At 52.6% G+C, this 26,020-nt stretch overlaps 10 protein-coding genes across 10 annotated transcripts; 4 read left to right on the top strand and 6 right to left on the bottom strand.

Annotated features, from left to right (window-relative positions):
- Positions 1-463: 463 nt before the first annotated feature.
- On the top strand, positions 464-1,957 carry HD553DRAFT_302955 (glutamate biosynthesis-related protein). The gene is made up of 8 exons (XM_046178819.1): positions 464-583; positions 646-897; positions 966-1,086; positions 1,149-1,274; positions 1,338-1,399; positions 1,458-1,526; positions 1,597-1,741; positions 1,804-1,957. The coding sequence occupies exons 1-8, from the start codon at positions 510-512 to the stop codon at positions 1,867-1,869; spliced, it is 915 nt and encodes a 304-aa protein (XP_046040281.1). The 5' UTR covers positions 464-509; the 3' UTR covers positions 1,870-1,957.
- Positions 1,958-6,157, bottom strand: HD553DRAFT_330336 (adaptin N terminal region-domain-containing protein). The gene is made up of 17 exons (XM_046181970.1): positions 6,076-6,157; positions 5,968-6,008; positions 5,854-5,903; positions 5,626-5,765; positions 5,364-5,557; positions 5,158-5,287; positions 4,986-5,087; positions 4,866-4,910; positions 4,735-4,795; positions 4,602-4,675; positions 4,118-4,534; positions 3,726-4,052; positions 3,015-3,662; positions 2,532-2,949; positions 2,333-2,469; positions 2,234-2,274; positions 1,958-2,168 (listed from the first exon to the last, which is right to left on the bottom strand). The coding sequence occupies exons 1-17, from the start codon at positions 6,103-6,105 to the stop codon at positions 2,024-2,026; spliced, it is 3,000 nt and encodes a 999-aa protein (XP_046040280.1). The 5' UTR covers positions 6,106-6,157; the 3' UTR covers positions 1,958-2,023.
- Positions 6,158-6,431: 274 nt separating this feature from the next.
- Positions 6,432-8,069, top strand: HD553DRAFT_321280 (uncharacterized protein; the record flags this gene model as incomplete). Its single annotated transcript, XM_046181220.1, has 1 exon — positions 6,432-8,069. One exon carries the CDS (start codon positions 6,432-6,434, stop codon positions 8,067-8,069), a length of 1,638 nt encoding a protein of 545 aa, XP_046040279.1.
- A 358-nt stretch (positions 8,070-8,427) lies between these two features.
- On the bottom strand, positions 8,428-9,715 carry HD553DRAFT_266070 (Ran GTPase activator; the record flags this gene model as incomplete). The annotated part of the gene is made up of 3 exons (XM_046177460.1): positions 8,428-8,555; positions 8,621-9,452; positions 9,527-9,715. 3 exons carry the CDS (start codon positions 9,713-9,715, stop codon positions 8,428-8,430), a joined length of 1,149 nt encoding a protein of 382 aa, XP_046040278.1.
- A 230-nt stretch (positions 9,716-9,945) lies between these two features.
- On the top strand, positions 9,946-11,756 carry HD553DRAFT_302951 (uncharacterized protein). Its single transcript, XM_046178818.1, has 4 exons — positions 9,946-10,241; positions 10,311-10,422; positions 10,487-10,624; positions 10,688-11,756. Exons 1-4 carry the CDS (start codon positions 10,027-10,029, stop codon positions 11,690-11,692), a joined length of 1,470 nt encoding a protein of 489 aa, XP_046040277.1. The 5' UTR covers positions 9,946-10,026; the 3' UTR covers positions 11,693-11,756.
- Positions 11,757-13,434, bottom strand: HD553DRAFT_302949 (uncharacterized protein). The gene is made up of 3 exons (XM_046178817.1): positions 12,956-13,434; positions 12,495-12,878; positions 11,757-12,431 (listed from the first exon to the last, which is right to left on the bottom strand). The coding sequence occupies exons 1-3, from the start codon at positions 13,175-13,177 to the stop codon at positions 11,910-11,912; spliced, it is 1,128 nt and encodes a 375-aa protein (XP_046040276.1). The 5' UTR covers positions 13,178-13,434; the 3' UTR covers positions 11,757-11,909.
- A 180-nt stretch (positions 13,435-13,614) lies between these two features.
- HD553DRAFT_302947 (uncharacterized protein) lies at positions 13,615-16,566 on the bottom strand. Its single transcript, XM_046178816.1, has 11 exons — positions 16,022-16,566; positions 15,900-15,959; positions 15,708-15,823; positions 15,194-15,633; positions 14,948-15,115; positions 14,718-14,876; positions 14,626-14,651; positions 14,408-14,550; positions 14,145-14,341; positions 13,874-14,078; positions 13,615-13,791 (listed from the first exon to the last, which is right to left on the bottom strand). The coding sequence occupies exons 1-11, from the start codon at positions 16,089-16,091 to the stop codon at positions 13,762-13,764; spliced, it is 1,614 nt and encodes a 537-aa protein (XP_046040275.1). The 5' UTR covers positions 16,092-16,566; the 3' UTR covers positions 13,615-13,761.
- On the bottom strand, positions 16,567-20,564 carry HD553DRAFT_302946 (atypical/PIKK/PI3K protein kinase). The gene is made up of 14 exons (XM_046178815.1): positions 20,237-20,564; positions 20,081-20,167; positions 19,913-20,020; positions 19,699-19,842; positions 19,428-19,635; positions 19,275-19,355; positions 18,948-19,211; positions 18,603-18,884; positions 18,209-18,520; positions 17,543-18,140; positions 17,405-17,479; positions 17,322-17,336; positions 17,015-17,259; positions 16,567-16,950 (listed from the first exon to the last, which is right to left on the bottom strand). Exons 1-14 carry the CDS (start codon positions 20,422-20,424, stop codon positions 16,816-16,818), a joined length of 2,742 nt encoding a protein of 913 aa, XP_046040274.1. The 5' UTR covers positions 20,425-20,564; the 3' UTR covers positions 16,567-16,815.
- A 328-nt stretch (positions 20,565-20,892) lies between these two features.
- On the top strand, positions 20,893-21,875 carry HD553DRAFT_338331 (uncharacterized protein; the record flags this gene model as incomplete). The annotated part of the gene is made up of 3 exons (XM_046182339.1): positions 20,893-20,950; positions 21,016-21,118; positions 21,182-21,875. 3 exons carry the CDS (start codon positions 20,893-20,895, stop codon positions 21,873-21,875), a joined length of 855 nt encoding a protein of 284 aa, XP_046040273.1.
- Positions 21,876-22,124: 249 nt separating this feature from the next.
- On the bottom strand, positions 22,125-25,017 carry HD553DRAFT_11066 (uncharacterized protein). Its single transcript, XM_046176427.1, has 9 exons — positions 24,739-25,017; positions 24,604-24,634; positions 24,487-24,537; positions 24,281-24,398; positions 23,962-24,190; positions 23,747-23,887; positions 23,586-23,678; positions 23,024-23,518; positions 22,125-22,948 (listed from the first exon to the last, which is right to left on the bottom strand). Exons 1-9 carry the CDS (start codon positions 24,864-24,866, stop codon positions 22,375-22,377), a joined length of 1,860 nt encoding a protein of 619 aa, XP_046040272.1. The 5' UTR covers positions 24,867-25,017; the 3' UTR covers positions 22,125-22,374.
- Between the last annotated feature and the right edge of the window lie 1,003 nt (positions 25,018-26,020).

Genomic DNA, 26,020 nt, shown 5'->3' with positions numbered 1-26,020 from the left:
CGCCCCTTCCCCTTCGAGTCGCTTTTCAACTCTATGACTCGCTTCAAATCGCACACATACACACACGCCCTTCGCAACCGCCATGAAAACTCGACCGTTTTTTTCGCTTTTCGCTCATTGTACGTTTACTATTGCCCTTCGTCGGCAACGGCGTCCTCGATTTCAACAGGATCTGTAGCCTAGCCAATTCTCCTCCTTTTCGTCCTTTGGTGTACATATTACATGTGTGAATGCTGCTCTGTTGATCTGTTACTCTACCCATGCATTATAATCCTGTTCGATATGTTGGCTGGAGCAGTCGAAACGCTTGGGTGCTATCGCCATCGTCACCACCTCGAAAGTATGGCGTGACCGGAGATTGACGGGACCAAAATTGGACATTTCGGTCAATTCAGTCGGAACGTCGACATAGCGAGCGAGTTCGAAGCAGCAGAGTAGATGGATCATACAAATGGTTGGAGATTGATCATTGTACTACATCTTGTATCTGCAACCTGTCTCAACAAAAAATGTCTGAACAACCTATCCTTGTTGGTGTGATTGGCGGGTCGGGGCTTTACAAGCTCGACAACCTGAACTTCATGTGAGCCGATGGAGAGAAGTTACCGTCAATGCCATCACCTGGACTGACAACCCTATTGGCAGCGACACTGTCAACCCCGAGACTCCCTGGGGCTTCCCCTCATCTCCGATCCAGATTGCGGAACTGCCGTCCGGTATCAGAATCGCTTTCCTCGCTCGACACGGAGAATTTCACCAACATGCACCTTCCGAGGTCCCGGCTCAAGCCAACATCGCTGCGTTGAAGCACATCGGTGTTCAGGCCATTGTTGCCTTCTCGGCTGTCGGGTCTCTTCAGGAAGAGATTGCTCCTGGTGACTTTGTTATTCCTTCCGGGTGAGCTCCCACACCTCTTAATTTCTGGTTATTGCGTTGGTTAACGATTTCACATTCCTGGCAACCAGAATCATCGACAGGACCAAGGGTATCCGACCCGCGTCTTACTTCGAAAAGGTCGGCATCGTCGCTCACGCAATGTTCGGTGACGCTTTCGATAACAACCTGTCCGAGTTCTTGGCCCCGAAGGTGAGCAATTGCACGTGATCATTCATCACAGCAGAACGACTAACCTTCTCGATAATTTGCAGGTCAGACAAGTGTTGGAAGCTCACCCCGAGGGCAGCGTCAAGTTGCACGAGAAGAAGACTGTCGTTGTCATGGAGGGTCCGGCTTTCTCGACCCGAGCTGAGAGCTTGATGTACAGGCAGATCGGCGTGAGCTTATATTTCAAGTCGAGGTTCCGATGCTTGGGGCTGACCGGGTTTGACGTGTGACAGGGAGACATCATCAACATGTCTACTATTCCCGAGGCCAAGCTCGCTAGGGAGGCCGAATTGAGGTGAGTCATGTATGAAACCTTTTTAACAGACTGTGTCCTGATCGAAATGGTTTCCCAGCTACGCCCTTATCTGCACTTCGACCGACTACGATGCCTGGAGGGTTTCCGAGGAGCCCGTCACCGTTGCGTGAGTGTCGCATGTTGCGCGCTTGCTCTTTTTTCACAAGCCAATTCACACTTTCTCTACTAAAATATAGCGAGGTCGTCAAGACCCTGACCAAGAACGCCAACATTTCCAAGTTGATCACCGTCGAATGCCTCGATGCCGTACACCACGCCGTTGCCAAGGGCAAGATCACTTCCGCTGCCAAGGGCGGCATGCAGTACTCTATCATCACCAAGGTCGGTTCCACACCACCTTTGCTCAGAAGAGGGTCCTAATACTGACTATCTCTGTTTTGCAGCCCGAGGCTTGGCCTCAGGAGAGCAAGAAGAAGCTTAGCTACATTCTTCCCGACTATTTCAAGTAGAGCGACTTCGTCATAGATGCTAACAGGCCATACCATTATGCTTGTATGACATGAACTATAGATACATGACCTGCATTTCGAAAAGATATGGAAAGGTGTACAAGACGTTCTGAAAGGGGGAGCGTGATCGATTCGTGACAGACATCATTAGGACTTAGGCAGCGCTCGCCATCGTATCACGGTTAAGGGGCTTGCAGAGAATCTCTAGGATCTCGGCCGATACGACGTTGCTCGTGCTACGGACAGTAGCTCTTGCCAGAGAAGCGTCACGGTTTGGCTCGAATCTGATCAAAATTCCGCTGTTGAGAGAAAGGCGATTGATGAGTCTCAAGTCCTGCACGCAGAGCAAACCATTCCGACTTACATCTTGCCATCCGCAGTATGTAGAACGCCGGCGGCAACGTGCTGTCATGGGTACCATAAATCAGCACTAGTATGTATCAACGTTCACGAGCTCGCTTACGTTGCTGGGATTTGGGTCAACCTTGTCCAGAAGGGCAAACTTCTGACCCCCAATAATCTTGCCATGTCGTGCAGTGTCGACCGATCCGTCTGCGGCCAGATGAATAGGGAAGATCTTTTGGGATTCTCGAGGCGGACCTGTTACCAATAATATGTTAGTGGAGTTCTCGGTTGCGTAAATCAGGCCTCTCAGATCTCACCTCCGATAGCTTTCCAACGACTGAAGAATGCAGCGCTGTCCAACTCTACGGGTTCCACGAATTTTGACAGGAACACTGGCAGTTTGAGCACGAGATTTCGTACTGTGCCCGCGATAAAAGACATCTTTAAGATGGGCAGAGTCGAAAAGGCAGACTTGCATTCGATTTGCAAGAGGTATTGAACCTGCGCCAATCCCGCAATCTCGGTCGCAGGAGGCTTGTAGAAGTCGACCTCTAGTGCATCTGGCTCCGCAGTTTCGATCGTCGCCGAAAAGGAGGTGAACGGCTGGGGAATCTTGTTACCGATGTAGATCGCCAGGCGGCCCAAATTTCCATGATATTCGGCCTTGACTCCGATCTGCAGCTGTTCATCTTCGTAAAGTACACCCTCGGAGTTGTAGATCAATCTCTCGAGCCACTGTGACACGAGTCGAAAATGTCAGCTGTGAGGTTATGACAAAAGAACGTATGGACAGTACCGACCTTTTCTATGCCAGGACCCTTGGTAAGTGACATCGCTGCCAGTGCTGCCGCCGTCGAGATGTGCGTTGTAGCAGCTGGTGCTTCCGGTACGTACGTCGTAACGGGTGCCTGTGCAGGTTGTGCAACAGCGGGAAGCAACGGCGCCTCCTGTATAGCTGGACCTCCCATGTCCAAGCCAGCTAACGAGGTCATCACGTCGTCTGTGGCGGCCGATTGGTCGGCGCCCATCATATCGTAGACGCCCACTTGATCCCGCTCCATCTCTATAGGACTCTGAACCTCTGCAGCTGCAGGGGTAGAAGCGGCTGCGCTACCCGTTTCCGGCCTATCAGTCGACGGTACATTCGAGAACGACCGGAATCGAGCGGCCTCTCGACCCTTGTTTTCGTCCTTGCCACCGATGACCCAAGTGCGCTTGTCCTGGGTAGAGTCGGCCTTACTGTGCAACCGGCTGACCAGAGCCGATTCTCGTTCAGGGAACGGGGGCATCTCCTCGCAAACCACTTGAAGAAGCTCGTCCTCGTCGTTCCGCTGAGTGAGAGCCAGGTACTCGCATGCACGTTGCTGAAGCTCGGCGTCTAGGACGTATCGATATCGTTCGAAAATATTGACTAGCTGAGGCTTGATCTCGGGGAACAGATTGACCCACTATCACCATAGAAAAACTTGATCAGTTTGAACGTCATCGGGTCATTGCGAGTGGCTACTCACCTTGATGTAAGTCGTCAACAAAAGCGCTCGAGTAGTGGCTGAACATAGATTTATTTTCGAATGCACCGCTTGGAACTGTTCGATCGGGCTGCACCCATCGTCGTTTGCGATCAGATGACCAAATTCTCCCAGAATATATCCCGCGACCTTGATCAATGTCTCGTGTACCGAAGATGCCTTCAAGTGCTCAAACACCGCCCGAGACGCATACGGCTGCAGATCCTCATTGTTGGTCACTAGCTGTACCACCCGATACCAGACTTCTGGACCGACGTGGTCTCCAGCCGTAGAAATGAGCTGGAGGATGGTGTCTACATACCACTCGTACTATAGTCGACCCGACAATATCAGCATGACTGACGCAGACTGTAAGTAGACGAAAGGCGACATACCTCGGTGGCAAAACGCTCTGTCAGGATCGCGATCTTCAAGACCATTTCTTCCCTGAGATTGTAGTCGGCCACCTGGAGGTACCTCAATAGCTCCCCAACGATGACCTTCGAGTTGGAAGTATCGCACATCGAGTACAAGAGGTCTAGACCTCGTCTTCTGACACTGATGTCCCGGTCCTTCAGAGAGGCGATGATGATATCCTGGTGTTTCTTGATTGGGGAGATCGATTCGGATACCGCGGCGAGATGTGCCATGGCATCGAGACCGAGGTATCGGACGTTGGTCTCTTTGGCGAGAATGAACCGCCCAAGCAACTTCGAGGCGGCAGCGACCACTTGCGACTCGGGATCAACGTGGATGGCCAGGTTGATCGCTTCAAAGAGGACTGCATTCTGAGCGTTGTTGTGTTGCACGTTCTGAGTATCGACAGGTGCACATATTCAGTTTACGAAAGCGAAACTCCGTTGGTGCATACTGTCCCACCTTTGGCGTCTCTTGCGAGTTCTCAATGATCGTCATCAGACAGTTTTGCAACACGTTCTTGATCTTCTTGTTTTCTATTAAACAACCTCTTTAGTAGCGCCAAAAGATTTGTGTCAACGCATAATCTTCTCACCTGGGGCAGGATAGTATTGAAGCAACCGCAAAAGCTTGACCTGAAGCCAAGGTATTGGGACCTATTGCAAAGGAGCAGGAAGGATCAGCGCAAACACGAAGTGCAGCACTTGGACCGAAAAACATCTCTACCTTGTAATAGATGTAGTCTGACGGGAATTCTCGGTCGAAGATCAACTACAAGGAGAATAATCAAGTGCCAACATCAACCTCAAAAAGGTGTTTTTCACCCGGACAGACATCTTGACCTACCCTGGTCAGCCTCTCCACGGCCTTCTGGTAGCACATTGCGAAATCGTCCAGGTTGTCTTGAGCCATGGCCGAGACGAGGTTTGTCACACATAACGCGACACCCTACATCCGTTCGCTCGATCCGTCAGCTAATCGTCAACTCTTGAGAGCAGGTGGCGGCAAGCAGACTAACGGGATCTCGGTCGTCCATCAGGCTGATGATCCTCTCTGCCCAATCCGCTACAGGAAGAACTGTAGGATGCTTTCGATAGAGACGGAGTAACGTCAAAGCGGCCTTCTTTCGCACAAAAGTGCTCGACGTGCTGCGTGGCTCAACCGTGTCATGAGGTCCGTCAGGTCTGCTCCCATCGAACGTGCTTGCAGACGGCCCACACTCACGCGCTCAACAACAACCGATGTACATCCTCCGCTAAAGACTCTGCCATCTCCTTGCCTCCGATGTTCGCAATCGCATGTAGGGCGAGACAATTGTTGATCTCGTCCCTGTCGTCCAGGTCTTTACGGATAGAGTTGATCACGAGCCTGATCAGGTCTGAGTTTTCGTGCAGGAGAAGGGTGATTGCGAGGTACCCCTGCAGAAGTGGAAGGCAAAGTTGAATTAGCAGAAAAGACGAGGTGGGCATAGAGTAGACTGACGTACGATCTGTTTCTCGCTGTACTTGTTGCTCGAGATCAGGTTGACCGCTTCCATATGACCGGTATCCACCTTGTACCCGAGGATATAGGTGAAGATGACCTTGGCGAGGTACTTCTTCTTTTGATAGCCATCCAGGCTGCCGTCTATCAAAGGATGAGAAGTACTAGAACCAGGTCAATAGCTGTAGACGGGCGGTGTTTCTGTGGCTAGAGAAACGACGGTGTGGCTTGCCTTTGAACTTTTGCCGGATGTGTGCCATCTCCCGGTTGACCCGCTGTACTCTGATCAGAACGAAACGTCACATCAGTTCGGCTTCTAGATCGCTGCATCTCGCCTCACACTCACTCTAGGTCCCGTTGCCTGCATGCTCGCAGATCACTGATGTACTACACAAGCCAAGACAAAGAAACGTCAATAACTCGACAGCTATGCGTCGTAACAGGATGCTCTCACCTGGGTCAGCCCCCGCATTGACGAGGCCATGTTTGCAGGTGTTTGAGTGTTGTTACAAGCGTGCTGATTGAAGCTGCAACCGATAGCTCAACAGCAACCTCTGGCGACATACAGCTCGTTACTCGACCTTACCCTCGGTTGACCTTGTGTGGACTGCCTCGTGGTCCTCACGTCAGGATCGTGCCCGGAAGCATTTACGGCAGCCGGGGATCACGGAAGCAAATCGATCGAGTAGCTGACGACAGCTGAGATCAAGTGCGAATCTGCGGGAAGCGTCAACAGCATATTCCATGTTTTCGCCATTGGAAACCAGGGATACCAACCTAACCTGGGACTGAACTCGACCCTTCATCATCATGGCCGCCTCGGGGACGGAAGGTGCAAAGCCTTCGGCTGTACGATCTCGCCGGGACTCGACCGCCTCGAGTTCCGGCCGCAAACGTCGCAAGCCAAAGACCGAACCGACCTCGACCGTCCGGGTCGTACTCTCGACCTTTATGGTCTACCTCTCTTACCAAATCCTGACCAGGGAAGACGACGATATATCCACGACCAATCTACATATCCCCCATCTCAACCTCGATACGCACCGGCCGAATGCGTGGGCAAATACCGGGGGCGCTGGGCATGGAGGAGGAGGTCACGCGAGTTTCCCAGACCCTTACGGTCTAGGGCATCAGATTGCGGGTATGGGCAGCAACTTGCTGCATCACGGGAACATATACAACTCGAAGGATCAGAAAACATCGTCCGAGAAACGATCCGGCTCACTTGTTATGCGGATACTCGGCGGTATCGGCAATGGATTATATACGGTGGTCTCCTTTATCTACCGTTCGCTGAATAGCACCCTCCTCCTCGTTCTCTCTCTCGCCTACTACCTTGCTGCTCCTCTCAGTACTGTCTTCTATACACTAAGCGACATCCTCCTCTCCCCCTTCAACATCACATGGAGCGCGGTCAACTGGATATGGGAACCCGTCGGCAAGTGGATAGGCGGGTTCGTCCTGACAGGCCTCGGCCTGGGCGCCGGTCTCGCTTGGATCGGGCATCACATCGAGAGCTTCTTCAAAGGGAGAGTGGGATCTCTTCGAGATGCCGTCAGAGGGAAGTTTGCCGACTCTTGGGTGGGCAAGATCTTTGGAGCCGAGTCGAGCGGACAGGATGGGAATGCAGGCGACGTTTACGGACACCCTATGTCTTCATACCCCATGGTACCCGTGGTCCCCGTGCCTGTTTCATCGCCTCAAGGGCACGGTTACACTCATCCAGTCTACACTTACCCCGTCCAGTCGGTTCCTGCCCATGTCTATCCTGCGCATCTCTATCCTGGAAACGGAATCCCATACCCTTTCGTCCCGACGCCATTCTTTCCGCATCCACAACAAGCCGTCGCACAACAGTATCTCCCACACGGCTCGAGGCGCAAATCGGAATCATCCCGGCGCGTTTACATTACTTCGTCAGCTAGACGAGGTGGACGATCCAAGTACGACCCGGACGATGTCCAGCTGTCTTCCCCGTCCGAGAGCGAGAGCGAGTTGGACCCAGAATCCATCTTGACAGGCAAGCGGACATCCCGACAACATCGTACCGGCTTGTCAAGATCAGATATTGCCAAGCAAGTCGACCTCATCGACCCTTCCCTGTCCGTCACTTCCGGCTCGACCGGCAGCGAGAGCTCGAGTTCGGGCTCGCAACAGGAATCCCCCACTCGAGCGAGTGGGAAGAGCGAAAGGGACCGAACAGGGTCTTCCTCCCTATCGTCCAAGCGTAGTGGGGATAAACGATCGAAAGCGATCCATTTCCACTTTCATCCGGGTAGCGTCGAGGCGAGGGCAAAAAAGGAGAGGGAAAAGATCAGGGTAGAAGATGGGGGTGAGCGCGGTAATGAAGACGAGAGCGATGACAGTCTGAAGGTTACGGGGATCAACGAGGTTGATGGAAAGACTCGAAGTCTTCGGATGAGGAAAGCGACAAGCAAGAACAATTAGTTGAAAAGCGGCCAGGCAACAACGAGTTTCTGACTCAGATATAAACCAAAAGCGCCCTGAACGTAGGCGAATGTATCCATTTCGAACCGAACTATTTGTAAAAACGGCCGCTTCAATGAAACCTGGTATGATAGAGATGGTTATTCGGTCATTCGGCCAAACGCAAGGGAAGAAGCTGTCTTCGTGATTGATACGTCAAGGAAAGAGTCGTAATGCTGGGCCGCGGAATGCAAGCGGAAATCGTGTCGGAAACGATCACTGCTGGGTGATCGATACTTCTCCGAGCATGCCAGCCAGTCTGTGTTTCGAAAAGCATTGCGGTCAGATTGAGGAGTTCGCAAGCAAAACGAGTGATTACTTACTGATCGGCGGAATCAATAGGCTTCGACACTGGCTCAACAACCTCGTCGGCCTTCTCGTCCGAGGATTCCTTCTCGTCTTCGGAAGCCTCATCCTCGTCATCCTCTGGCTCCTCCATGTCGTCGACTGTTCGAGGTGGAGTGACGGTTCAGCGCGGTGTTTCGAAGGGAACGTCTCATGACCATACTCACGCTCATCCAAGGCGTCCTCATGTCCGTGACTGGCCAAAGCATCCTTGATCCTCTCGATACACTCGTCCTCAGGATCGGCCCGATTTCCGTTCAGCTCGAGGGTGGTCAGCGACGAGAGGTGCTCCTGAATCGCCTTGGCGAGGATGTGGATCGCTCGGGCGTCCATCTCTCCGTACTGCAGCTTGAGCGTCTCGACTTTGGGATTGGCACCCTTCTCGAGAGCGGTGGCGAGGGAGACACCCCCCTTCGGGCTCAAGAGGCAGTCAGAGAGGTTGAGAGTGCGGAGTTCCGGCCATGATGGTAGCGAAGCCGAGATCGAACGGGTACCGGACTCGGTACAGGTGTTGTCCTGCAAATCGAGCGATTCGAGCTTGGGGCACTTGCTCAACCCCTGAGCTAGCGCGTGGATGCCCTCCATCCGGATCCCATTCTGAGGAAGGCGGACCTCGATCAGGTTGCCATGGGCAGCAAAGGCTTCGGCAAAGTAAGGCGCCGAGCCGTTTTCCAGCCTGTTCCTTCCGCATACGACGGTCTTCAAGTTGGATTCCTCTCCAGCAGCCTTTGACTTCTTTGCATTCTCAAGGAGAGCCTTGGCGACGACGGTACCTCCCCAGATACCAAGCCCGTTGTTGTTCAGCTTGAAGACCTGGAGGTGGCGGTTGTTCTCGAGAAAGGGAACCATGGCGTCCGCACATCGCCCTCCAAAGGCATTGTCCGAGAGGTCCAACTCGACCAAGGAAGTGTGAGACTGAAGAGCATCACAGATGGCAGACAGAGCAGTAGGGATCTCGCTAATCAAACGCCCGGTGAAGACATCAGCAAAGTCGGCGACCTGTGGTGCGGATCGAAACACATCAGCTATTCGTGATCCGCTTGTCATCTCATTTCGCATATCTCGAGACTCACCTTGAGACTCTTCTTGGTTTTCAAGACCTCGGCGATAGCCTGACAAGCTTCAACACCGAGCGAGTTGCCTCCAAAATGAACCTCTTCGACATCCTCGAACTTTTCGAGCTCCGAGATGTAAGGCTCGAGGTCGGCTCGAGATTGCGCCTTGATGTTCTTTCCGAGGATCGAGAATGATTTAGAGGACATGTCGAGGAATCTTCACTTTCGAGTGGCAAGACTGTGGCAGTTTCACAGCAAGTGTAGGAGGGCGGAATGTAGTCAACGATGTAAAATGCTAGGGGAATGTCGATGATCTTGAAGGTCGATGGGACTTTCGAATTTGTCAACAAACAGCAGAAAGGCGCGCCCAAAAATCATGGTCAACCCCCAGCTCGACTCGGACTTTCGTCTAGTCGTATCGGTATCTCGTAGGGACTCCTCAGATCAACAGCAACGGCTCATATTTGCTCTAGACGATAGCGAAACATAATACTACATCTGAGCGTGAAACCAGTGAGATGCAGGCCACCATCTCTCGGTCGACGAGACTTGGCATTCCGAGGACGATCCGAGCGGTTCTAGACGAACCTTCTTCGTCAACTACTACCGTTCACGGATGGCTCAGGTCGATACGGGCACACAAGAACGTATCTTTCCTAGAAATATCGGATGGGAGCTCTTCCAGAAACCTGCAGGCTGTGGTGAAGGGGTCGCCAATGAAAGACCTCGAGGGGTAGGTGAGCTGCTCTCTTCATGCCAAGTCCTGCTCGAGTACTGATATCTTCTAGCCTTTTCTGAGCAGTCTTGCACTGGGAAGCAGCCTGATTTTGAAGGGAGAAATGAAAGAGAGTCGTGGAGATCAGCCTCATGAGTTGTCCGTGAAGTCCATCGAAGTTACGGGACAGTCATCAGCGGTGAGTTTAGTGCGAAACCTGGCCGAGGTAGAGGAAGCTTATACGTCAAAGTATCTACCTGTAGGCATATCCTATCCAGAAGAAATACGTACCACCAGACGTCCTACGCGATCATGCCCACCTACGGTTTCGGACCGCGAAGAACGGTGCTTTGGCACGATTACGAGACGCAGCCATGAGAGAGTGGCATGATCATTTTGAGGTGAGCCGGAACATGCTTGCTTGGAGATCGCTGTAGAAGCTTATACCCTGTCGATCCGAACAGAAACAAGAATACGTTCATATCCACACTCCGATCATGACCAGTTCTGACTGTGAAGGTGCTGGAGAAGCTTTCCGAATCACTACGGATCCTATTACCCCTCCCTCTGCACCTTCAACACAAAAACACGACCCTTTCTTCCCGTCCCCCGCTTACCTCACTGTATCCTCCCAACTCCACCTCGAGGCCCCGACACACGCACTTTCCCGGACGTACACCCTCTCGCCGACTTTCCGGGCTGAACCTTCTGCCACATCACGGCACCTCGCCGAATTCTACATGCTCGAGGCCGAGTTGGCGTTTGTTGAAACGCTGGATGACCTGATGGATACCTTGGAGACGGCAATCAAGGACGTCTTGGGGGGCCGAAGGATGACGAGGGCGAGGCGAGATCAAGAGGTTATTGCAAAGAGCTTGATGGAGGACAAGGCAGAGACGCCGTCAGCGGACGAGGAAACCGATCCAGTCGAACGGTCAGACATGTTCGGAAGGATATCGGGTAGCGAACCTTTCGGCAGAGTCACATATACCGAAGCCGTCGAGATCCTCAAAGAGAAGCACGTACAGACGCCATTCGATTTCCCACCCACCTGGGGCGCAGGGCTTCAATCAGAGCACGAAAAGTACCTAGCTGGACAGGTTTACCGAGGACCGGTGTTTGTCACCAACTATCCTCGAAGTCTCAAACCGTTTTATATGCGCCTCAACCCCAAAGATCATCTCGATAGGGAAACGGTGGCATGTTTTGACCTCCTCGTTCCAGGGATTGGTGAACTGGCTGGTGGATCGCTCCGTGAAGAACGTCTCGACCGCCTGATCGAATCGATCGACAAGGCAAACATGAAGCGGGAGGACTACGAATGGTACCTCGACATGCGACGATTCGGGTCCGTCAAGCACGGCGGTTGGGGCATGGGATTCGACAGGTTCATGTGCTGGCTTACGGGGATCGGCAACGTACGAGACGTCGTCGCTTTCCCCCGTTGGAAGGGACATTGCAAGTACTAGACAGAGCTGCTACCTCGTGTTCGATCTTCGTATGCGTATGTAATCTATAATACAGTGGTGATATACTCGTATACTCGATATTCGACTCCTTCGGTCGTGTACAAAGCAGCCAATCCGTCGATGATACGACCCCGGAGAAACATTCTGTGCCTAGAACGACAAGTTGATTATATGCGCGTAAGATCTCCCTCTCCCTCTGAGTCTGTCTCTGCCTGCTTCATCTCTGCAAGATACCTTTCCAAATCGCAATCTCCGTCGGAGGATGCAACATCTCTTCGCCTTCCTCCTGTCTGATCCGACGCCTATATCGAGCCGTAGCTTCGGATTCGGGCATCTTGATGAGAAAACTCGCTTCCACGGGTAGAGCGCTATCGTCCTTTGAGTGCGTGACGCGTTCGATCCAGAGGTTGCCTCGGCATTTCTCCAGCTCGTCGGCTGTGGTATCCCCAGTCGGACCCGGACTGTTCGGAGGATCGGTATCTGTCGATGGTGGTGGTACGGGCGACGGATACCCCATCGATATTCGAAAGTCGGGTGGAGGCGAGGTGTTGTCGGACGAGCTGAACAAGGTGTTCTGCCATTGCTGTCGAGCGGCAGGATGGCGGGTGTATCGCTCCGCTGTACGGACGTTACGAGGGACGTTGATGTTGTAATTGACCAAACGACGGGGTTCGTTATCGATCGTGGTAGAAGGTAAAGGGACAATCGGTGTCGAGGTCGGGTGAAACACCGAGAATGGCTGGGGCGTCGCGTGATCAGCCGTCGGATACTGTGATCACTGGCAGTACGGCAGGTAACTCACCTGATAGGCCGGTAGCTCGTTCGAGTATACCGACGCTCTCCCATCCCGATTCTCCTTCTCTTCCTTCATCTCAAACTCGTACAGCTTCGGTACCGGTCCTAAATCCCTCGCCTTTCTCCTCCTCCTCCCTCCCGTCCTCCCGTACATCGGGTTGGACCTCTCCGCCAGATCGTCACTCAACAGCGTCAACCAAGAGGCCGACCACCGACCCATACTCCACGTCATCGTATCCAAACGGACGTTGAGCTGTTCCCCACGCCTCGCGGTGATCTCGCCCCGGTCGACGGCTTGTTGGATCTCGACACGGATCCGACGACGTTGAAGCCATCCTCTGATGATGATAAAAGACGAGGAGCAGACGAGAACGCATAAGAGGGTAAGGAACTGCAGAAAGCGAGTAACGATACGTATCGGAATGTCAGTCGATATGCCATGTATGCGAGTCGGGTCGCACGACTCACGATGATCAAGTACAAGCTCGGGGGTGTACGTGATTTGCCCGACCCGTCCCCATCGTCCCTCCTGATCCCCGTGGTCGACGTCGGTGCAGGAAATTGCCACCCGATCTTGGAAGTGTTGACCTCGACAGGGTTCTGCCTCTTGTTTGCCGGAGCGATTCCGGACGATGTTCGAGATTCGAATCGTCGTCGTTTGGCTCGTGTTTTCGTAGAGACAAGCGTCATGATGCCCGACCGTGATCCAGAGACGGCTGACGCGGTTCGTGACCAGGAGGGTAAGTGTCACGGCTAGCTGGTTTCGATGTCTGTGTCGCTATTATACCATGATGAGAGGCGATCGACACTTGTGTATATCGTCGTTGTCGTTGGATTCACTGACGATTGTTGATGGATTGGGAGGATTGATGATCGATGATCGATGAAATGTCGTCGTCGTCGTCGTCGAAGAGGGTTCACCCGAGAAAAGCCAGGGGTAACCGGGGCAACTCGAGTCTTAGCGCGCACCCATCCATCCATCGCCGAGGGCAACACGAGAGGCACCCATACCCACCAGCCTTCGTCACAAGCGCCCGCGCCGGCATCAACGGCGGAGATGCCAGACGCGCCTTGGCATCAAACCCATTCGTACCTTTCCCGAAGCTCGTCGTCGGCGGAAAGGAACGGAGCGATGGGATGATGTCTGAGATCATCGTGATACAAATGCTGACGAGATCACACGGGGAAAGACATGTCCAATCGTGATACCACTTGCTATACCTTGCTAAGTCTACTTTCTATCCGTCTGACTAGTGTCATCGCGTCGACCTCGTTCAATCGCGATCGGTAAACTTCCATCGAGACTGATGAAGACCCCAAAATCACACAAGACATCAGCGTTCTATGATCAACCTTGAATATCGACTAGACGCTGAAGCGACCCACCTCGTAGTGCCCCTTCAGGGTATCATCTAGAATGATCTCCGCCCGTTTCTTCACATAGTTGGTCTTGTTCACCATGTCCGATTTGAGTTGCATAATGGTCGTCGCGTCGATCGGCTTTTCCAGCATCTCGGACAAGGCTTCGACGGCTTGTTCCAAGTTGGCCTGGTTGTCCTCGAAAATCTCGGTCGAAAGGTCCTTTTTCATGCTGAAAGAAAAAGGAGCGGGGGTCAGCTGGAAATCGATCAAGAGATCGTCGACGTGGGCGACTCACTAGAACGCCATGGCGTACGTCCACTTCAACGACATTCTCGCTTCCAACAAGACGTCCGCGGCACGCTTGACGAACTGGACCTCGATCCAGGTCAGATCGCTCCCGTTCTGCATCTCTTCCATCTTGCGCTCGGTTTTCTGGTAGAGCTGATGATCGAGCTTGGCAGATTGCTCGTGATTAGCCCATCGGTTGAAGTACTGCGAAGCAATGTCTCATTGGCGTTAGGTTTCTGTGGCGAGCAGATGAGGACTCGTCACACTCACATGCAAGTATCGTTGAAGACTGGCTCGACTCTTTGCTTGACTGTCACGCGCATCTTGTCCAGTCTTCTCGTCGAATCGGTTACAATTGTACCAGCTCGTCCCGTGAGATTGCCAATCGCCTTGACAGACCCAACAAAATTCGTCTGCGAATGCAAAGAGAAAGGTGTTAGTTATCACGACTTCGGGTTCCAGCTCACGCGAATATAAGTCATACGCACATCGACACTTCTTGCACGTCATGTGGCTAAGAAAAATAATCTGATCAGTCGCAAGCTCTGTGACTGTTTGCGTCAAATAGCAGCAGACTCACTTGCATCCGCCATTCTTCTCGATCGTAGCGTTACACTTCGTGCACTCCTTGGTGTTGGCCATCAACCAATTACCTGTCTCGGAATCGTCCGCACACTTTTTCTGCCAGAGCTTGACATAACGGCAGGTGAGGGGTTGGTGATTGTTGGCAAACCCGCAGCTGTATTGCACAAGGTAGTTCAAAAACCTGATGAGTAAGGCGCGGCGACGAGATCCATATTCGAGTCTCACCCAAAACAAAAGTCGTTGCCACAAGCACAGTGCACGATGGGGATGATCTGATCCAACTTGCGAGCGGGGGATTCCTTGCAAAAGACGGCATACTCGCATCCGGGGTGTGGGCACCATTTGAGCTGCGGGCTATCATCGACGTAGGTACGATCCAGCAACACTCGGTACCTGTGTATTTCCAAGCAGGAAGACGGTTTGTGTCGGGTCCTGAACCTCACTTTCTTCCCGTAGACCGCTTGGACTCACCTGTCTTTGGCCTTGTCATTGACCAATGCTATCACAGTCCTTTCCCCCACTACCCTTCCGCAACCATCTTCCATGCATTGCACTCGACCACTCTCTTGTTCATCCAAAATCTTGCGTTCCAAATATTCAGTCCAACAGCCCTTGCAGAATCGATGTTCGCATCCAAGGCTGAGTGTCTGGCTAGCGATCTCTTCAGGCTCGAATTCCAGGCAACAGATGGGACATTCGAACGATTCCGTGGGTACCGGCTCAAGTCGAGACCTAGAGGAAGAGGCTTTGGCGTTGTTGGAGGCGGGAAGAGGTTTGGTGCTGGATGACGGGGACGAGGGCGGAGAGAGACCGGCAGCATGCAAGGTCTTGGCCGGTTCTTCCCAGAACTTGTCGCTCAGCTTTTCCGGGTTCCAGTGGTAATGACGTAACAACGTGGCTGCCGTGGATGGCTGCGAGGAGACAACAGCTGGTCAGACGGGACGTTCTTCGCGGTTGCTAGGGGGAATGGACGCGATCCACTTACATCGCTGTCGATCAACCCACACACTCGGTCGACCAAAACCTTTTGCTCTTCTTGAAGCTCTTCGACACTCTTGGGCTGGTAGCTGATGTCCCAAGGGTCCTTCTTCACGGGTTTTCCTGCGAAAGAGATACGACCCATGAATAATTTGAGCTAATATTCTTCGAGCACCGTCCTGTATTCCGATATACTGACCTGCCACTCCGTCATCGAAAGCATCGTACGCTTCACCGATCGAGGTCTGCGAACCGTTATCTATGTTGACCGCGATGTAAGCAGGTTGCAAAGGCCAGAGAAGCTGCAAACATAGCACATACCATCTTCGATCCCTTCATCGTCCTCGAACTCGAAATCGTCGTAATCCATCTCATCGCCGTCGGAAGACATCTTGTTCTGATCCTTCTCTCTGATTATATCTGCTCCCTCTTCCGGTTCTGGATCTGGAGTTTGTGGTAAAGTGACCTTCGGGCCCGGTGGACTGTCTGACGCTTCTTCAAACGGAGCAGGCGAAAATTCTCGCTCCGTATTCTTCTTGGCTTGCTTGTTTGGTCGTGTGCTCTCGCTCGATAACGATGGCGAGGGCGACAGCGGTCTCTTGATGGCTCGGGAACGTAAGGTACGGGTTGAGGAAGCCAGGTTGAGACGTGTTGAGCGGGTTACCCTTCAGGTGAAGGCGACCCCTTGCAAGGACTAGCGAGGTATGAGGTTGATGACTAACGTCACGGTGGTGGCAAAGCCGACAGTCCTCGATCGTGTGCGATAGCGAAGGAGTGAATGATCGGATTTGAACGTTCGCCAGGTCGACGGAATGATTCTAAATGTCTGACCAAAAGTACAGATATGACGGGAAAGGTGATGATCGAGCACACCGAGAGAGAAGCTAAACAAGCCAGATCGATCACTAATGATCACTGATCACTGCTGCTTCTCAGCTGCTCGGCTCCAACCGAACGAACGGAAGCAAATCTCGATGTCCCTTTTGTTTCTGGCACCAACTATCTCTCGGTATATCTCGACAATGATACAACGATCTTTGTACATGTTCCCTGCTCCCTTGACGTATGGCTGTCACGTTCCTTGTCGCGGTGCTGACGGCCAGAAGGGCGTTCTGCTACTCCCTGAGATATTGAGCGAGCGTGTGAACCTTGTCGAACATGAGGGTGAGGTATGACGTATCATTGAGGAGGGCCTCGAGATGCTTGATCGCATCCTCTTCCGGTATATCCAGCATGAATTTCTCTTGTACCTGTGAGAAAAAGGTCTGTCAGTTTGAGGCTTCCATCGCAATCGTGAAAAAGCCCTTCACTAACCTTTAATACCGCCTTGTCCGGCTCGAGACGGATATCTTGAATGCTCGCATCCACCATCAGGGCGATCAGGTTCAAGATCAAATTGGCATTTTTGCGGAGTCCTATAAAGGCCGTATAGCATAGACTCTTGAAGCGGTTGTAGTGAGGTGAATTCGGTCCGCCCATCGCGTCGACCATTTCGCGGCAGACTTTGACTGGTGGAGGGAATGGTTTTGGGTCCCGTCCCAGTATGTACCCAAAGTCGACTAAGTGTTTACGAAATCAGTACATGGGTTCTTATCAGGTAGACGCGGAAGCCTCAACTCACCATGGAAGAAATGACCTGTAGACATATCGCATCTATCAGCTCGATGCTCTGGGTGGCGAGCGATTGAGACGTTGCTGACTTACCATCGGGTGCCAGCATGAGATTATCCAGGTGTCTATCGCCCACTCCCAAGATATAGGTCACAACCGAGTACCCAGCTGATCCAAACGGAGCAATCAGCACTCATAGAGGGTCTCCGGAGTAGGTAATCATGTACTCACCACAGCTTCTCACAAAAGTATCCAATACGCTCGGCTCTACGCCAAAGGTTCCGATAGCGCCTTCGTTGGCATGATCGACCTTGAGGTAATTCAGAAGGCTTCCATATTCTCCCATGATCGCAGCTAGACTCTTGCTCCGGACGAACTGAATCATGCCTTCGGTGGAGCCGGTCGCCAAGACCGCATAGGGACTGAGTTTGAGGTCCAGGTTCTCTTTCCGCAAGAGACGATCCATCAGGGTGAACAGCTGGATAACGAGCTGGTCTTGCCGTAGATCATCTCCGTTCTTGAACATGATCGGATATTCCCCCGCTTCTGTCTCGAACCAGAGAAGCATTGGGAACAGGTTCGATTTAAATACCGTAGAGTTTTCTGCTACCAAATTGACGACGTCGACCCGAGGGTCAAGCGGGATCGTGAGCGGAGAGGGCAAGGGTGAAAGCCCATGTTTGGCATCAGCGATGTAGTGTCGAAGCTTGTCGATCTTCTTTGGTCTCGGATCTTTTGTAGCTCGCAATTCTTTCGCCCTGGCTGAAAGAACGGCGACCAATTCCCCCTGCCTGCGGAGCATTTCACGCCGTGCCGCTCCATCTTCCCGCTATAAGCATAACGCGATCAACATGCGCCGTCGGGTCACAGATAGACGCATGAGATGACTTGACTTACTTCCATGAGTTTTGTCTGGAACTGGAACGCGACCCTCGCAAACATCTTCCCTACGATGCGATCCTCGGTTTCGACCATCAGATACCAATGCAGAGCGGTACCTAGAACCGGATTCTGCACGGCTCTAGAGATGAGAAAGTCCGCCAATCCACTGTCCGTCTCAGCCGGAGATCGCGATGGAGATTTGCTGGAAGAAGCATGTCGCGATCGCCGTTGTCGAGCACTTGATGTAGAAGCATCTCCGTTGGAGGAAGACGGCTTCACCTCGAATTTGAGCGCTTGGACCAGTTGTAACAGGTACAATTGCAGCTCCTGCGGATGTAAAGCGGTACCTCGTCAGCATCGGTGTCGTATTGATGAGGTTGGAGTCCCCGTGAGTTGATGATATGCTCACCTCGTCATCTGCTCTGGCCATCTGTTTCACTGCAAAAGCCCTCACCCGACCGTCTTCAGACCCTGGACCGAGAAGTTCTAGCGCATCATCTATTCCCACTTCCGTCCACAGCGGTAAAAGCACTTCGACCGCTTGTCTAGCTTCCGCATCGTCGGACCATGTGACTGATTTCAAGAACTTGGTCAATGAGCGCTTGAAGGTGTTTAAGGAGAACCTGTAGCGCCAGATCAAGTCTTTGTCCTCAGGCGACAAGACGTAGGTCGGTGGTTGGCGGAACAGGTCCTGTGTCGCGTCAAGCGGCCGTTCAGTGCCTACAAATTCATATCGAAATGCGTTTGCACTCACATTCAACAAGTCCCGCATATCCGGCCCAGGCTTCAACTCCCGATCCCCTCTTCCTGTGCGATGACTTCTCGCCAGCCGCCTATACTTTGCTTCGACCGGATTTCCCTCCCCGTTCACATCCGCCATAATCCTGATCGATTCTGGGTCGTATATACGCCATAGATGAGGATCTGAAGAAAGGAAGTTTGGTGGCAATGGTGATGGCGCAGCTGTGGCTAGTGTGGGATTAGGGATAGGGCGGGGAGGCAGAGGTAGAGTCGCTTCCTGGAGGAAGAGTGCGTAGTTTGAATATCAGAGACAGGAAATGTAGGCTCGCATGGAACTGACCTGCTCAGCGAAGACGACCGGGAAGTCAAATCGGGGCAAATCCACGTATAGGAACAGCTTGTTCGATTTCTCCATTTCTCGCTTCGCAACACGTCATTCTCTTCAAATCAGCCAAAGATTCAGGCTCTACGACGAATGAACCCCGTAACTAACCGCTTGCACCTTCTCAATCTGTCTAAAAGTGACAACGTCCAACCAGTCTAGACGCGGCATGTCCCCCTGCTCGTAATCCTTGACGAGCTTCAACAGGCGGCCCAACTCGTCTTCTTGGTGAACGTCACTAGGCGTAGAATTGTGGTCCGACGGATCACCCTCGACGTCGGGATGTAGGTAACATCGTTGTTGCCCCCGTTTCAAAGTCCTGAAAGACGGCGAAACGACTCAGCTAGACCAACCTCGCTGCGGACGGATTGCAGCAACCTGCCCTTTATCCGAGAAGAGGAACAAACAAGATCCTCCAACAGGTACGCCTTTCCCTGCCTTTTCGATGTCCCAAAGAGTAATCGCAAGTCGAGCATCCATGGGTAATGAGGGGTAGTTGATGGGTAAGGTAAGGGGCATATTCCAGCTGTATTGCGAGCGAGAACCGCTTCAGCATACAACCTCGCTCGCTGTGAGTGCCCCATAGCTCGACTTGCACATATCTATCCTTCTTGAAGACTTTGCTTGATGTCCGTATGGGCAAAGTCAGTGCACGGCCTTTTCTCGTAAAGAGCTGTATTGTCACGTAGAAGTCTGAGATTCCGCTATAAGAACGATGAAGCGTTAGAACAAGAGAGAAACATACGGGTTGATCTACCACTTACTCTATCTGAGCATATGCATGACGGGTCTCGGGCTTCGCTAGGATTTCGCTGTAAGGTCTTCGAGGTACTCTGCCCTCCAGATAACCGCTGAAGCAGCCACGCAATTGATAGTGAGGTGCCACTCTGACGGAATACAAACTTAGAGACAAGGCTCACATCTTGACCTCGAGCGGAAACTTGAGATCACATAACTTCGCAAACGTTACGTCCTTGGGTTTTCCTAAACTGACATTCGCCGCCGGTATTCCGCTACCTCCTGCTACAGATCCCTGACTGGGAGATGGTGCGGACTGAGATACGGCAGGGAACCCAGGGGCCGGAGCGTCTCCCACAGATGGGGACATTGCTGGAAAGGCTTATGACGATATGGCGTGCGGCTGCATCGGTTCCCGGTCTTCTGTCTGAACCTTGTTACGACCGAATTTCAGTCTAGTCTCAACGAATGGGCCCCGGTTGCGTTTGACGGTTATAGGGTGAGGAAATCGATTGGACCGAAGGGCAAGAAGCTACAAGTCGCTCGGCAATTCAGCAACGACCCTCTGACAGAGTGACGATTATATGTGCCGGAAGCAAACGGACTTCGGAAGTATTTAGCTCGGCCTGCGGATGCTAAAAGTTCGACCTTGGGCCTCGCTCGATTTCCTGATCAAACCGCTAGTTTGAGCGAAACGGTAAACAGGAAAAGACCATCTCATACTACATCTTCATACGCACCAACCAGACACCGGACAAAGCATTAATCTTGGACTGTCTCTCAACCCCTACACTGCGTCCATCTTGAAAACCCCGACTGATTCGCGCATTCCCACGAGATGCCGCTGGATACGACGGAATACCTTACGAGTCGAGGATGGAAGGGGAAGGGAACGGGTGAGTGCTCGTTGTGGTTTGATAACCGTGATGACTGCTGAGATTTCAGGTTTTACACCTCGTAGCGTTGAAGCAGGGTCATCTGAGTCGACCGATTGCTGTTGTACAGAAGAAGACCATGTCAGGGGTTGGCAAGGATCGGGATGAAGCTGTACCGTTTTGGGACAAGTACGTCGAGTTGGATCATGCAAAGCGGTCAATCGAGTTGCTTATAGAGGTTATTGTATCCAGCATCTTCGCCTCTGCAGCTCAAAGTATCGCCTCCGGTACATCAACACCATTAGGCTCAGGCGCCTCCACCCCGATTGCGACTCAGTCAGGAGGACCGAGCAGCATGAGCGTGATGGCGCGTTCAAAGAAGGAATTCGCTCGCCTCAAGCTATACGCCAGCTTTGTTCGGGGGGAAGTCATCGAGTTTAAACCGTCGGATCCTCAATCATCGGTATCAGCGGCAAGTCTTGGGAGTGGAGTAGCTTCGCCCAAAGGTTCAGCCACTCCGATGCACCAACACAAGATCATGAAATCACAGCTGTGGAATGTTCAGCCGGTACCTTCTGCCTCGACGTCCACAACCCCTTCTCCTGTACCAGCACCAACGACAATGTCATCGAAATCTGACCGGAAGGCAGAAAAAGCTCTGGAGAAGGCGGCTAAACGCGCCAGGAGGGCAGAGAAGGAGACAAGACGAGCGGAGAAGGAAGCGAAACGAGCTGAAAAGGAGAAGAGACGGGCGGAGAAGATGGAAGCTGGAGCAGTCGGTACGAACGGTATCGAGGAAGGTCCCGATGGTGTCAAGGAGAAAAAGCGGAAGCGGTCTGCCGCAGGAGAGGATGCCGTCGATACGAAGGAGGTCAAGAAGAAGCGTAGAAAGGAAAAGATAGAGGCTCTTGAAGGCGATGAGCAGCAGACCGGGCATGCGCTATGATCCAGTCATTTGTACGAGACGGACTCATGGATCATAGTAACATTTCCGATGGCACCGGAAGATATCGCTGCGACGCCGACGTTACGCACACGATCCGACTGGACATGAACGCGTTCTATCAGTCGCCTAATCGCGCTCTCGGCTGAATTAGATCAGATACCATCATACCAGCAGCAAACTTGATGAGCTGTTCATAAATTCATAAAGTTGTTCAGGGGCACAGGGTGCAAAGACAACGCCGTTAAGACGGCGAGTCATACCATTAACTTTGGAATCCGTGACATCCTGTATAATAAGATCCGCATGACAACGCATCACCTCGTTAGTGATCCACTAGTGAGCGACAACTTGTGACGGCGAGGGAGCGAGCTGCGTCAAATTACCCGCTGATATGACCGACAATCCGGTAAAACCTGGAGAGGGATAAAACGAAAATGACTACTCTCTGAAAGCCTGGAGCTACAAAATCTAAAACCGGACAGCCTTCTCAACGAAAATCTCACTCGTCATCGCTCTTGACCCCCTCAAACTCGCTCTGAGCGGCAGCCCAGGCGTTCAGTTCACCGTGTCCGTGGTAAATGACAGCCCCGTTCTTTCGCAGATACTCGACGACCTCGGCTCCGGCCCGACTACCCATTGGGACCCGATCGACAATGTCGCCCGTATCCGCCGTCTCGTTGATAGCATCGACATCCTCGTCGACCTCGCCGCCGAACGCAGCAGCCCGTGCCAACCAGGGCTTGGCGTTGATCCTGATCTCAGATCTCTCCAGCTCTGACAAGAAGGCTTCGAGAGCCTGAGCTGCCTTGACCCGGCTCCGAAGGACGTGCTTGATGAGCCGACGTGTGGGCAGGCGCTTCTTGGCCTGCTTCTCCTTGCGCTTGTTCGCCTTGATAGCCACAGAGACGGGTGGGCCGCCCTTCTGCCAAGCCTTGACAGCGTCTGGGGGTGTGGCTCCGACCGGGGTAGCCGACTCGGGTATGAATGTCTTCAGGTAGTCCATCGGTCTCTCCCTAGCTTTGGGTGTCCAGATACCGACAATAACCCTCCAGGCCGCGACAAGACGTGTCATTCTAGATTTTGCGAGATTGTTAATGTTAGCCACACGATTCTCGGCGCTCGATCCCTGACTGAGACCGGATACTGACCTGTCATAGTTCTCGTCAACGAGCGTCTTGTGAGACATGTTGAACAGGTAAACGCCTCCTGCAGCAACGATGGCACCGACAGAGGTAAAGCCGAGCATGAGCCACATGACAAGGAAGACGACTGGGTAGACCAGCAGGGAGAAGAGCATCCCAAAGACGATCTTCATCTGAGCTTGAGTTTCCAGTTCCTCCCTGACAATGTTTTCGCCCAGCTTGGCGACATAGTACATCGGCAGGTGGATGAGCATGGGCATCAGGAAGAACGGCACGCGCACGAGGACCGATATGGTATCCCGGATGAGGAGGATGAGGGTGGAGAATCGACTCGGCAGAGGGATCGGTTTGGAAGGGTCCAGATCGGTCGGTACCGGCAGATCAGACAGCGTCTGATTGGTCAACTTGGCGGTCAAGAGGAGGTTGTTGTATTCGGTAAGGATTGTCTTGACTTTTTCGACCTCGGGCGAGGGGAATGGTTGTGTGAACAGGTCGACCAGGCTGCAAGCAAGAGAGGAAACGATCGGTCGATATTTAATGATACTGACGTGGCTATACCAGCACTTACGTTTGAGAAACGTCAACAAAGTTCTCCGGTGCCAATGAGTGCTTCCGCTCGAACAGCAGCTCCCTCGCCATCTTGGCGGCAATCACTGCATCCCTATGGTTATGATTTGTGAACTATCAGTCAGACAACATACACACTGCTCGTGATTCTGTGGTACCCACCAGTCGGGCGCATTGATCGTGAGCTTCATCATCTCCAGCTCGAGCTTTCTTGTCATCCGTTTGACCGCCGACCGAGATGATCCCTCTTCTTTACTCAAGAAGTCCTCTTCGTATCCTTCCATCCTGATCGGTTCGCCGTACCTGCATATGCGACGCAGTTAGAGTCATGACATCTGACTTTGTAACCGGGCATCACGTAGGGACGCTTGACTCACGTGACCACGATCCGGCTCCTATACTTGCTCTTATCCAGATAGCTCAACCCAACGGGAACGATGACGGCCTTCCTGGCATTCTTTTTAGGTACTCCGTCGGGCATTTCATAAAGGTACTTGAGGTACTCCAGCGCCAACCACGAGATGCCGTCTTTAAAGGGCAAGAGCTGGGGCGAGGTGTGCGAGGTCCCTTCGGGAAAGACGGCGATGCATTCTCCCCTCACCATGGCTGTTGGGCGAAACGAGACACTTACAGATTAGCCAGGCCATGAGAGAAGAAGCGTTAAGAGATGAGAAAAGAGGGTGCAAGACAACTCGCCTTCGAAGCTACCGGCAAACAAGCTCTGGTTGTTCTTGTTCTTCCTGTCCACCGGAATGTTGCCTGCAGCACGCATGATCGCCCCGGCCAGAGGGTTCGCGAAGAGGGCGTCCTTGACCTGCACAAATATTTCGGATTCGGGGCCGAAGACGAAAGAGACAAACACATGAGGGCAGTATCGTGGCAGAAGTTTAGCTTGAGCTCACCCAGTAGTGAAGGGGATGGTCGTGCGGCATCGTGCAGCTCAACACGGCCGGCTATATGCACGGAGTCGAGGAGAATGTGATGAGCGGAGATTCAGTCAGCACAGATGGTGAACATACGTCGACAGCCATGTTGGTGTGGGAACAAGCCCTGAGCAGATGGATTGAGCCAGGAAACACCCATCAGTGCTTCGCGTGATTGACGTCCGATATCATGGCACTTCAGTACGACTTCGAGCGGAAAGTGCGACTTACAAGATGATGGGACCATCCCGAGGAACATTCTCACTACCCAAGACGGTGATCTCCCGGAAAAAGCTCGTCAGGCAGTTGTTGGCCAGCGCCCGAATCGTATAGTGGGTATACCCGAATCCTGAAGCCATTGTGCTCGAGGCTGGGATGTTGACGAGGTTGACCGATTCAAAGTTGTTCCGAGGCGATGATCCAGATAGCAATGCTTCGAAGAACCGTTGATAAGGCTCGGTCGTTGTCGACAGATGAATGAGGCTGGCAGGGAGGAGCAGGCTACAGGCTACAGGCCTAGCAACTAGCAGGTCGTTGTCGTCGGTATTGATGGGAGCTCGCGAGCTCTTACTTGGCTCTCGCTCGGCATTCCGGCTCCGGAGAATCGCTTACGTCACATATCGCCTACGCGAGAAAGGCGCCTCCCTCGAACCCCGCTGTGGTCGGAAACGGATCGTCCGCAGCGCATAGCAGAACGTTATGACCTCAGTGATATCAGTGATGTAGGTTGCAGTTTTAAAGCTCCATGTTGGCGTTATGTGTAATACCTTTGCCTTGGAGAATTTCGCCCGGTCTCGGTAGGATCGCGTGAGGCGTCGTGTGCGAAGCTCTTCGTCCAACCTTAAAGTAATTTCCCTTCGAGCTCAACAACCAAACCGGCGCAGGGTTCGCTTGGTTGGCGAATGTCACTTTGATGTATCGTAGACTTGAAGGGATATGCGACTTCGTTGGATCTGTGGATATCTTCATCGCTCAATGGCCAGTGGTTGAGTGGCCGAGATAATACGGTGTGAGGCGGGATGATCTCGTTCCACACCGACAGACATCGACCCGGCTTTCGTCGAATTTAACAGACGCGATGAAGATCTCAGGTGGGCCCGTAACAGGAGGATTCTTCCCAATTTTCATGGTAGAAGTCGCTTATAAGAGCGGGGAAAGAGATTAGTACTTCCACCCCCATTTTGAGTGCACGATTCAACACAACTAGTACAGCTGTTTTGGTGGTCATCTTTCTGTGATTCACGGCAACGAATGCGTTGCCCAGTTTCCAAGTCTGTCAAACGACGTGAGAAGAGGCCTGTACTCGGTTCCATCTGAAGACTGAATAGAGGAAGGCTCTTCAGCACAACGCTGATGATATAGACAGGCATTGCGTGACCAGTCTCAATGCATTATGACCGGATAAAGCCTCAAACTGGTTGCGCTTGGAGTTTTATCGATGTTTCAGGGGGTGTCTCCAAAGAGTATGTATGTGGCGACTCAGGGATCTTCAATGAGGGGTCAATCGAGTATC

This window comes from Filobasidium floriforme (assembly GCF_021052385.1).
Source record: "Filobasidium floriforme strain CBS 6241 chromosome Unknown HD553scaffold_1, whole genome shotgun sequence".
NCBI classification, from domain to species: Eukaryota; Fungi; Basidiomycota; class Tremellomycetes; order Filobasidiales; family Filobasidiaceae; genus Filobasidium; species Filobasidium floriforme.
This window is presented reverse-complemented; position numbering and strand designations above follow the sequence as displayed.